Below are 12,324 nucleotides of genomic sequence, written 5' to 3'. Positions count from 1 at the left end.
AACAAATTCTTGAAAAATACATGTTTGGCTTGACTTCCCAATTTAATGTACTTGCGCATAACTAATCATGCTGGGCCATGGCCCACCTCTTCCAAGGGGCTAGCGTGCCAAGCTGTAGAGTAACTACATACATACAGCATCACACTAGACTTTTTAGCTGTCAAGTGTGCTCAAACACAACACAAATTCCCTAGTTGCCAAGACGATTGAAAATGTTTGAAGGAGGCTATTTTCACTGGTAGACAAACATGAACCAGAATTACCTTGAGCATTGTTGTTGGATAGCAGTCTGCTTGTCCGAAGTGGAAGGACCTTGATGAAAGCGACGCCCGTGCGCTCTGCTATGCTAACATCTAACGTGAGGTTGGAAACGGGCTGGCCGGGCCGCAGACCCACGCTGAGCTCGTAGCGGCCCAAGCGGCGAGGGAGCAGCTCCTCGTAAGTCAGGCAGAAGGACATCCGAGCTCCTGGTGGCACGCTCACCGCCACGCGAAACTTCTCAATCTCCCGCTCTCTAGTAGAAAGAAAGTAGTTCTTAGAACGAACCACAGGAAATTCCACATGGACAGTGCCGTGCTAAAGTCTTGTGTACCCATTCTACTTGTGTACCCATTCTACTTTTCTACTTTGTGTACCCATTATTACTTTTAATTACATGTGATATTAAAGATACACTTGGATGAGCTTAACATTGGCACTTATATAATAGGTTTGCATGTAAAAATGACATCAGTACTAAAATGCCCCCCTCAAAAGAATCTGTAGTGATTTAAGGGCTTTTTTTTTTGTGATTACATTTATGACAAATTGCCCCACCCCTTTTGGGGGCAAATGCACATTACTACTCTTGTCCACTTCAACCTGTGAAAGTATAAAAGTGTTCTGCACAATAGTTTGGATTTATTGACATAAAACGTGATCTCATCATGTTCACCTCCACAAAATCAAAAAATACCGTGGCGATCGCTTCTCCACTTTCACAAGCTGAAGCGGACAAGAGCATAAATGCGCACACGAACCCCGATATGGGTTATATTCCGGACATTTAGCGGCGCTAAACTCGTGTCAACTCTCGGGAGGCAGACGGCGACTGGCAGTGGGCAAGCAATCAGGCAAGCTTGGATGTTTATCTTTTTTTTTCTCCTCATTAACAAGAGGCGTTATTCATGGTGTCATAACTTAAGAGGAGTCACTTATTTTCTAATTCCTCCCAAATGTATTGATAAAATAGAAAATGACAACTCTTTTCATTTTCCTGATCAAAAGATATATCAAATGAACGTGGCCATCCTGGCCCAACCGTCCCTTTAATAATGAATGATGATATTCCTCTATGTGAAGACATTGGTCACGTTAAAGATTTCTCACGTTAAAGATTTCTCACATCAATGACAATGATTTAACAATGTTGGAAACAAAAATCAATATGCAACACATTATTCCTAATCTCTGTAAGTGTTTACATTTTCAAATGATAACTTGCACAACATTCTGAGGACATCAAAATATCCCATGACTGGTAAGCGATTTTTAGAGCAGACCCGCTGGTGACCCTTGAAACGGATCGACAAAGAAATTCTATTCCTTGCTCGAGGTCTTCACCCAAAAAAGGTGAAATTAAAATAAATAATATCAATGCAGATTTTTGGAAACAAGACAACAAATGGTGGCCCAAGATTTTTGTAAATTCATGTGTCCGGAACTAACTTGGTAGCGATCAGTCCTGCTGTTTTTCCTTGCTTTTTTGCGGCGTCGTATATTTTCCTGGCCGTGGCTCGTTCCTTCACCTGGGCCGTGTACACTTTGCCGCCGGATGTGCTGATGGGAAGGATGAAAGAGGAGACGCGGCTCACCTTGACATTCACAGTGGCGCCGTTACAACAAACAGCACATTTGGAGGGGCCATGCCACAAATAGACAGCGCCTCAGAAAAAAGATGCCCGGATTGCCAATATTAATAATTCAAACCATAACGATACCGCAAACGTTGATTCCAAAACAATTGAAAATCTGTTTAAAACAATACCCTGAAAATCTAGATAAAGGTGGCTTGATTTGAAAAAAAAAAAAAAAATGCACGGGCACATCTGTACGTCTACAGTTCTCTGTGACTTCTGCTCACGACCCAGGCTAAAATGAGCTCCTCCCGTCATACAAAGATCTCAGTTGAGATGTATCACTTCTAGGGTTGAAAATTCCACAAATCGACCAAGTTGGAAACTTTTCATGGGATTTACCGGGAATTCATAGTTTATTTCTATTAAGTTACCAAACTAAAGGGTGCCTTGTAATAGGGAGCTAAACTATAGTTATATGCCGTTATAATCCTGATTTATATCAGCAGATTTCATGAAAGTACAGCAGTATTTGGATTTATGAGTGGCCAAACTTGATGCATTTTGATGCCCCCAATGAAAGGAGGTGAGTTTTTGCCATTTCTTTCTCCAAAAGGTTTTCATTTTAGTTAAAATTGTTTACTTCTGAGCGGCATGGCAGCCGACTGGTTAGCACATCGGCCTCAAAGTTCAGAAGTCGTGGGTTCAAATCCAGACTGCGGAATTCCTGTGGGGAGTTTACATGTGCTCCAGGTATTCCGGCGGTCTGCCCCGTGATTGGCTGGTGACCAGTCCAGGGTGTAACCGCCTATGGACAATCCCGAATATCCGGGCATTTCTGGTAATACCCAAGATGCATCGCGCCTTAATCGGTGAAAACAAACCACCGTATTGCATTGCTTTTGCCTGTGACAGCGTATAAAGCTCTCAGAAAATCATGCCTAGAAGTTGTTGTGCGGTTGGACAACATGATAACATGAGGGAAACTAAATTATCATTCCATATTACTGTCGTAGTATTGGGTGTAGTTATTCAAGCGACATGTTTCAGAGCAACTCTAACGTCTTTATTTGCTTCTCTTAATTGCTCACATAGCCACTTCCTGTTAGGCCTTTCACAATAAAACATGATGTAGTTAAAACATGTTACACTACAATTACTTGTGTGGACCGTGAACGTCGGGGAAAGTGGGTAAAAGGAGTGAAGAGAGTGGAACTAGACGGTTCGGAATGGAAGCTAACCAACACCGCGGTGCTTTGTGGTGAGCACTTCTTACGCGGTGAACTCATTCTCGAGTGTGATAAAAAAAAAAAAATCACACTTTTGCCTCTGCAGGCAGACTGTTATTAAGGCAGACTGTTATTATAGTCGGGCGACATTTCATCACATTTTGAAATCAAAATAATCCTCACAAATCAAATGACAGCGCCCCAAAGGTCACGGCTTTTCAATGAGCGGAGAGTTTGTTTTCATCGGCTTGACCGCCATCTTGACTTGTGACGTCTTTTTGACGTAAGCTCGGAATTGTCCATTGCCCAAAATCATGGTCCGGCCAGGGGGATTAGCGCTAATGCTAAATGGAAGGGTGGATAATTGAGCTCAGTGGGAACACTTTCATCCGAGCAATTTGAAGTCAGACCCGCATCACGGAATGGTCCCACGATATTTCAGAATGCTTGCGCACTTCACCTTCATTATTTGAGTGCTACAGCAATACACATGTTGCTTGTTAGCGGCAGATGGCGTGTGAAAAGTGGGCGTTATCCAAAAGTGCCACGGTGGAAAAAATAATCATTTCCCTGACGTGGGCAGCACCCAACAAAATCCCTGAGCCAAACCGACTCCACAAGTGTGATCCAATTCACACAGCCGACTTCCTCATTTCGGCTGACCGCTGGAGTCACATGACAAGGTGCTAAATTAAGGTCAAATCCTTAAAATAAATATGTCCCGGGAGAAGAAAAAAAAAAAAAAACTTCAAACACCAACTAAAATAAACCCTCGGGCATGAAACGCATCTTGTCCGGGCCGCGTGCAAGAGAAGGTCTGAGTGGAAAATGGAAGGCGCTTGTATTTCCGCGCTGCGGAGGTGAAGGAGCGGCTGTGCGTAAACCAACAAAGCTTTCTAAGTTTCACACACACGACTAATGCCTTGCATAACATTTTTGTTGCCTCTGGGTATTTGCTGGCGGCACAGGCTCCAAGTGTGCGAAAATATGAATGGGTGCAAAAAAAAAAGATCTTAAATAGCTGCCGACTCGCACATAGTTAAAAAGTCTAAAGACGGCATTTCCCACTTGGCAGCGGGCCTCAGTCAACTGTGCCGCCGCCGAGGGGAGAGGCCGCACAGGGCAAACTGCTGTCGTTTTCTCCAAGAACTTTCTGCCCAGCGCACACAAAAGGCGGCATTCATGCTCTCTCGGGTTCCTGCTTCCGAGCGCCGTGATGACTGCCGGCGTGCGCTGTTGACTTATTTGTTTTGTTTATATTTAGCACTTTCAAATGAGCGTACTTCCCAACACCCTTAGTAATCAAACGATGCCCCGCCCCCTGACACCTTGCATAATTCTTTGCAACTCTATCTGGATCGTATATTTGCTCTTGAAATGAATGCTCTTTGGTCCCGATCTGTTCGCCCAAGGTGGAGAAAAACATCAAGACTTCACTGGGCCATTCATAAAGTTCGGTTGTGGATATTCTCGTACAGTGGTGCTTTGAGACACGAGTGACCCGACTTATGGGTTTGCCGATAGTTTTTCTTTGACTTGTGAGCAAAACTTGAAATAAGACTCTGTTGAACTGACCTCACAATTAGCTGCAGCTAGCAGACAGTAAGCGATTCTTCAAAACAATGCTCCAATCTTTTTGTGGAGACTCACTTGACATTTACTCTAAAACTAAACAGAAAACAAAAAGAACTACACATTGTCTATTTAAAACAACTAAAGAGCCTCTGCTACCTTAATGCTAACATACAATGGGAAACACCAAAGGCAAACAGGCTAACAATTAGCATCTATGTGGCGGTGTTGTTAGCCTTGAAGCAACAGATATCTGAACATAAATGTTGGAACAGCGCATGTATACGGACTGTATACTCAGGTATATTCATTCTTTATCCTCTGTAAAGAACGCCGAATATTACTGGCGAACTGAGAACCGAGAGAGGAGATGAGTCTCCAATACAGTGTATCCGTATGTCTGTCTTATACTGCCTCCAGGTGGCCAAGGTCAGAACACCAGAATGTGAGAGAAAGTGTGACAAAATTAAATCTGTAAATTCTTTTCATTGAACTAAATCAATCATTATTACTGTCTGATTTTATGAATGCTAATATTATAGAGTGCTGCTTTTCGCATTAAAAAGACATTGCATAAATTGTGTGTTGTTTTTGTCCAAGGCGGGAACAGATTCATGGGATTTCCATTCATTTCATTTGAGATACAATTGTTTTGAGGTAAGAACGTGGTTGTGGAACGAAATAAGCTCGTACCTCAAGACAGCACTGCATTATGTTCATAAAAATAAGGCAAAGGCATCAATCGTTGAGAATCACAACATGTCAGGACACCGTCTATCTGCTTCTTCTTTACAGTGAAGAACCGCCTGTTCCAATTTTTTTTTCTTTTGCAGCTTTTATGTGTTATCTTCAACACTGAGATGCCACCAAAGCCCTGGCAAATAAATCAGCGTCAAAGAAGTCAAGAATGTTGAAGTGATACATCGCGATACAACTTTGTATGTCACAGAGGGGCTAGGTTTAGCCCGGGTTATCCATGGAAGATACAGAGAGTCTTCTGCACGTGCACTTGTGGTGAAGAATGATCATCTGTAAGCCATATTTTTTTAAGGGTATGAGGGTACATACATTGTAGAGTAAATATATTTTGTAAATTTAGCACACCACAGGAAAGACTTGTTTACAACCCTGACAAATTAGATATATTTTTTAAATGGCCAGGTATTTGAAATGAGGTTTTAAAATGGAGCAAATCAAGCCAATGGGCTCTATTCTTATTCAAATCCAGCGCGGTGGGTGGCGTAAATCTGTGCAGAGGTGCGTTAGACTGGGTTAGGTAATCCTGCAGACATGCTTAGGCCAATACAGTACATTTAAAGGCCCTGATAGACCAAACCGACGTCGGAGGTCGTGAAGCGTCGTGGCGTCTTTAAGTGCCGTCTGATTGGTGTAGTGGCCACCGCCGTAGTGTCGTAACCCGTCCGTAAGCGTCTTGGGGGCGTTTACGTACGTTGAATCTGCATCGCCAGTAGTGACATTTGGTCACTCTGATTGGCTGTTAGCTAGCAAATCAGCGCGCGGAGCACCAACGGGAAGTGACAAATGCGGAATAACAGTGAGCACGCATCCGCTGCCTTAATCTTCTTAAAAGTACAAGAGCGAGGGTTGACAATGTAAGTATTTCACAATTCCGTGTCAAGAACGTGATGGTTTACTTCGCGTGGGAGTTCATCGTGAGCGAAGAATATAGCGGAATGCATTGTTTACGTTTTTATAATCCGCCCCCGGCCAACAGTTTTTTGAGTTTTCTAACCATGAGAAATGGTGACTACCGCCACCGATGGTATGGAAGGGTATTACATCTTATGCATGCGCAGAAGGTACTTTAAAGGTCAGCGTCGCTGTCTGTCGTTGCGGTGTGCTTTGCCAGCGTGACGTACCGGCAGCCGGCCGGACGCCACAGGGGGTAAGCGTCTGTCACTGTTGGCCAGCGCCTTTTTGGTCTATCAAGGCCTTAAAAGAAACATGCCTAGCAAATAGCGGGGTTGTACTCTGCAATTTTGGGGTTATTTATGACGGAAGGCCATTCCCGATTCCCAGGAGCTTAGTTCTGAAAATATGAGCGTAAATATGGACTTACATGGAGAAGTTGGAGATGAATGCGGAGGAAGGCAGGTCCACCTCGAAGGCGGCCTCCTTGGTGATGGCCATCTGGTTCCAGATGGAACTCTGCACACTGGTGACGGCGTAGCGGGACACCACACAACACTTGACGTGGTAATCTGTCACCTTCAACTGCAGGCACGGCACATACGAACATGTGAAAAGGTAGGAATAGTTCCTGCATCTTAATCTTTTCATGAATTGTGCTCACAACTGTCGCTTTCTTCTGTAGGTGTCCAAGTGGGAACTCAGCTAGTCAGTGGACGCGAGTGTGACATGCCGTCACCAGAGGCACGGCCATTGAACTACATTTAAAACCTCAATTCTAATATTTCCTCCATGTAAATTGTTTCATTTATTGCCAACAGTCTATTCTCTCCATTTTATGCTTCTGTGTGCATGGACGAGAGGTGCCGTGTGTTACGTTGAACACCGCTTATGCTGTACAGGTGGAGCGTTGCAACAATTAATCGATTCATCGACAACTAATCGATTACCAAATTAAGTTGATGATCTATTTTGATGATCAATAAATTGTTTAGAGTCATTGTTGAACTTAAAATGGTCCAAGTCCTCTGATTTCAGCCTGTCAACTGTAAATATTTTCCGATTTGTTTGATCTTCCATGAAAGCAGACTCTATGATTATCTTTACATAGATCTGCTTTTACTTTTGAAAACGGTTAGCATTTTCCCCCAATTTTCTGACATGTTACAACTGAATCATAATCAACAAACATTTGAATTTATTAGGAAAATAATGGTTACATTGGCAGCTACTGTATAGCATGAATGGCCAGTAACCAAAGTGTAGTTGACCATGCAGCAGACTTAGAAGTGTAGTAGAGCAAACTAGTAGAACTTCCTTGGCATCAGTCAGTAGCCAACAAGAAGCTCTCAGTTCTTGCGTTTCCTCATTAAACAATATCAAACAAACATCAATCAGGTTAAGAAACATTAATCAGAATAAAAAAAAAAGAAATGTCATCGTATTATTCAACGACTCAATGGAATAATTGATAGATGAATCGATTCTAAAATTATTTGAGAGTGACACATTGGTTTCCTTGTGATAATGCAATAGCAGTTGGTGGTGCTAATGCGCCAACTGCCATCAGACACCACAGAAGAAGAAAAAGTTAGGACAATTCATTCGGTACGGTCATATTTTTCATATTTGCAGATTGCAGGAGGGCAAATGTTACGACGGTGTGTTTTTATAAAGTGACAGTAACCGCTGTAACACCCTGGGGGTTATATTCCGGACCTCACCGCAAGAAATGAAATCCGCAATATAGAAATAACCTATTTAAATACACCCGAGGCCTGTTTGTATAGCATTTAGAGCACTCACATTTTTTAAGGTTGTTTAGGTTGTAAACATATTTTTTTCAAGAATATGTTGTATGTAAGCCCACTAGTTGAAACAGGGCATTCTGATAAATATTGCGTTTGTGGAATAAGTGTTAATCCACTCGTTTTTAGCCATCTCTGAGGGCGGCCATGTTGTCACTTCCGTCGACTGAAAATGACATCACAACTGCTCACAACGACCCAATCACGGCTGACCTGTTTTCTGAATCTGAGCAGTGATTGGTCGTTGTGAGCAGTTGTGACGTCATTTTCAGTCGACAGAAGACAAAATGGCTGCCCCCAGAGATGGCTAAAAACGAGTGCATTTTGCTGCTCAATTTATATTCCACAAACTCAAAATTAATCAGAATGCTTGCAGAGTGTTTCAACTAGTGGGCCTGCTGGGAACATATTCTTGAAAAAAATATGTTTGGGTTGACTTCCGCTTTAAACACACTTTTAAATTAATACAAACGCATATATTGAGTGAAAGAGCAAGAGAAATGGCACAAATATATTGCACAAACAGTCTAAAAAAATACAGTAAAAACTGCAATAACTGTTTTGGGTGCTTGGGATTAACTGCATTTCCCTTCAATTCTATGGGGAAAGACGCTTTGAGATAAGAGCACGGACACGGAACTCAAGGAACCACTGTACTGTGAAGCACAATGTAGTGCAGTGATTCCAACTAGGGCTGCCTGCAACTAATGATTGATTTAATCATTTATTCATCCGGTGATTTTTTTAACAACATTTGTTAATGTGTCCATCTCTTCATTCAAAAACAGGACATTATTTCAAACTGAAAGAGCAGAAAATGCACAAACATAAATTGATGATGATTCATTAACTGGTTTGGTCCGCAACATCTGTCAGAAAATTGACAAAACTGTTCATCCTTGTTTCCCAAAGTCAAACCAGATGTTTACAAATGTCTTATTTTGATGAAACATGAATATAATCAGTTTGCTTTCATGGATCGCTACCAAAAATCTGATAATAAGGCCGAAATCAGAGGATTCGAGCAGTTTTAGGCTAAACAATGTTTCTAAATGTCGAATCAATTATCAAAATAGTCATTTAATTTGATAATTGATTTGTTGCCGATTAATCGATCAATTTGAACCTCTCTTCCCACCTTAATTGAATACATATTTTACATGAGATTTGTCATGGCACACCAAATAAAAATGTCACAAAAAACCTAATCCTGAAATAAAAATAATAACGTCTCGGTTTAGTCAAAAGCGTACTTTGTGTGTTATCTGGGCCTGTTTACAACACAAAGATAACAATGTCTTGAATGAAGGCAACAGGTTAATCGTCCCTTCTACCATCATATACTGTAGTTGTTCTCTGTCACTATAGGTGGCTGCCATAGATAGGTGAGCAAAGATGCAACGGATGATCTGTCACAGCGCAGTGTTTGGGAATCACTGGTGGTTAATAAAACACAAAAATGCAGGCAGGCGAATGTTGTCAAGTTGCCAGCTGAGGCATGAGGCCCATGTTTGTCCTTCTTTTTCTATGTCGGCGAACGCTCCCATTCCCTCCACCAACTCAACAAAACAACACAAAGCGGCTCCCTGCATGAAGTCTCTGGCCCTCTGCTTGTTTACACGATCCACGCCGGCGCCTGCTGAGCGCGGTGCGGTCAGCCAACGCTGCGTGAGATCCCGGAGCCGCGTCGGGCCCGCTCGCTGCCGTTTTCGATGCACCTACTTGAGGAAGACTAACCGGGTTCACGCGCAGACTTTTGGGTATTCCATTTGAAATCATTCCCATTGAATATCTCAGGTCAACCGGTTACTGTACATGCGACGCAATCTTTTCAAGTCTGATGTTTACATGTGCCACCGCATTTAATCAGAAGAGACGTTTTACAGACTTGCGCAGATTGACACAAGAGGGAGGTCAGTTGTCTCTTTAGCACAGTAGTTGCGATTGTTTTTGACACCTTTAAAATTGTATTAAAAGCAAGCCGTCGCGGACCCTTCCTTGTGCTCTTTTTGGAGAACACCATATTTTCAAGTTGGTAAACGATGTCACTGCGCCCTTCTGTCAAAACACCGACAACGATCCACCGTTTAGATCAGGGATGTCAGACTCATTTTTGTCGCGGGCCACATCGTAGTTTTGGTTTCTTTCGGAGGGCCGTTATGACTGTGAACACAAATCAATATATGATCGCCTCGTATTACATATAGCTAGTGTCGGGCAGAAAGCTTAGAACTCCAAAATCATCACTTTTTAGGAGACCTCAAAAACGGCATTTTTGTTCAACCATTAACATTGAATCATCAAAGAACGTTAGCCATTTTTTGGCACTTTAGACTAGTCAAAATTTGTAAAAAACAAAACAAAAAAAAAAACACAGACTGACCAATAGTATAGATTTGTGGAAAAAAAATCAAATGTATCAAATTGTAACAGCAGGTTTTGACCTGACGCCAGCGATATACACAACTAACTGATGAATAACTGGTATTGTAATCCGAGGCCAGTAAAATTGTTTGGTCATATATAAATGTAAATTTTATTACATGTATGTAAAAAAGGACATTAGTAACAAAAAATGATTTCAATACCTCAACTTTTTTAACAGTGAAGACAATATGCAATTTCGGCATCTTAGCAAGTAAACATGAATTCAATTCGCATAATTTCCTTCGCGGGCCACATAAAATGACGTGGTGGGCCAGATCTGGCCCCCAGGCCATGCATTTGACACATGTGGTTTAGATGATGAAAAATGTATCTTGATCAGTTCGGTAAATGGAATATTCCACTCCTGTGAAACCGACTGTAATTTTATTTGGTTTCAGCGTTTTTATTCCGGTTGAAGAATTTATACGGCACGTTTTCATTTAGTTTGGACTTCTAACCCGATTGGAATCCGAATACATGGTGCCATGGAAATCAGGCTGCTGATGACTAGAGGTGGCAAACGTAACTTGGCTTCAACTTTTTAGGAATCCACTACAACACATTTGTTAAATCCAGTTCAGTTGTATTTAACTTTTAAATGAAATATATATATATATATTTGCATTTAATCTTTTATGACTGATTGTTTTCAAACTATTTATAGTGGTTAGTAGTTATAGTACATCTAATGTTTATGTCTAATAGATGTAAATTGCATCATTATTTAGGATTTTTTTTTTCTTTTTTCCCCCTACATTTAAGATCAGTGTTAATGTTCAACCTGTGCACAATGTTACAGAGGCTTCACTTTTTTGGGCCTAACTTGTGCACCGAAAATCCCATGTTATGAATTCTATCTCTGCAATGATGACAACAGTTGGTGGCAGCAGCCATCATAGAGTCGAGTAGAAACTCACCACTGGTCTGGTCGCTTTGCTTTGGCGTTTGCCTCTCTGCAAGAGACGAGAGAGCCGCAGTGAGGAGAGTAGTGAGCGAGAGAACAACAAGGTGCTGCTTTGCTATACTAATGATGGGTCTCGCAGGTCTGAAGTTGGCCACACTCCGGCCTGTGCGCGATGAATCCCAACCATTCACAAATGGAGTGGAAATAAATAAATGCTCTCACTGTCCGCGGTGAGCAGCAGGAAGGCGCACGCGTGGGTTTCAAATGTTCTTTTGGCACACAAGTCATTGCTGTGTCAATTACATTACCACACATCCGGGTATTTCATACAAACACAACTTGAAGAGTGGAAATTGTGTGGGGAATTAAGCATTTAACTTCTGTCTCATCATCGATTTTACACACATGGCAGAAAGTTGAGACGATTCAAGGGTAAACTATTTTTCATTGTCAAAGTGTGCAACAGTCTGAATATGAATTTAGTGGACTTTTTTTTTTTTAAATGAAAGCCTTCACCATTATGTATATGGCATCAACGGGGAAAATGTCCTCACCCTTGGAAGATTTTCTCCAGGATGATCCGAATAATCCCGAGATAATCCCTCTTGCGCGTAAAACAGGAAGAAAAGCAAAATGCACTGGATGCTCGAAAGCATCATTTCCATGATCTGGCTGCTGTTTGGGCGCTCAAACAAGTACGATGATGTCCGGACGAGTGACGCACCTCACATTTTAACCACTAACTACTAGGCACGCGCACGCTGTCCGCCTGCTTGCTTGCTTGCTTGGGGCTCCCACTCCTCCCTCACATTCGCGAAAAAAGCACGCCAAGTATCCCTTTAGCTAGGGTACAGGGAGCAAAACGATGACGAGAATTTACACACACACACACGCACGCA

General features: G+C 42.0%; 1 protein-coding gene and 1 long non-coding RNA gene across 4 annotated transcripts in view; one reads left to right on the top strand and one right to left on the bottom strand.

The window, feature by feature from the left end:
- The window catches only part of itih6 (inter-alpha-trypsin inhibitor heavy chain family member 6), a 23,477-nt gene extending 11,153 nt beyond the window's left edge, over window positions 1-12,324 (bottom strand). For 2 of the 3 annotated variants that reach the window (XM_086032419.1, XM_086032427.1), the window contains exons 1-5: window positions 11,980-12,324; window positions 11,439-11,474; window positions 6,717-6,871; window positions 1,708-1,818; window positions 264-514 (exon numbers count right to left, since the gene is read on the bottom strand). In XM_086032419.1, the coding sequence (XP_085888545.1) occupies window positions 264-514; window positions 1,708-1,818; window positions 6,717-6,871; window positions 11,439-11,474; window positions 11,980-12,090 (664 nt within the window). In that variant the 5' untranslated portion in view covers window positions 12,091-12,324. Of the gene's footprint in view, window positions 1-263; window positions 515-1,707; window positions 1,819-6,716; window positions 6,872-11,438; window positions 11,475-11,979 lie in introns of those variants that run through there. The other variant, XM_086032434.1, reaches the window with a different exon arrangement.
- On the top strand, window positions 6,181-7,190 carry LOC147153582 (uncharacterized). Its single transcript, XR_015087042.1, has 3 exons — window positions 6,181-6,249; window positions 6,677-6,904; window positions 6,972-7,190. It is a non-coding gene; the product is annotated as an uncharacterized LOC147153582 (long non-coding RNA).

This window comes from Filicampus tigris, chromosome 1 (assembly GCF_054856515.1).
Source record: "Filicampus tigris isolate MCC_2025a chromosome 1, RoL_Ftig_1.0, whole genome shotgun sequence".
NCBI classification, from domain to species: Eukaryota; Metazoa; Chordata; class Actinopteri; order Syngnathiformes; family Syngnathidae; genus Filicampus; species Filicampus tigris.
The sequence above is the reverse complement of the archived record's forward strand: the minus strand, read 5'-3'. Positions and strand labels throughout refer to the sequence as shown.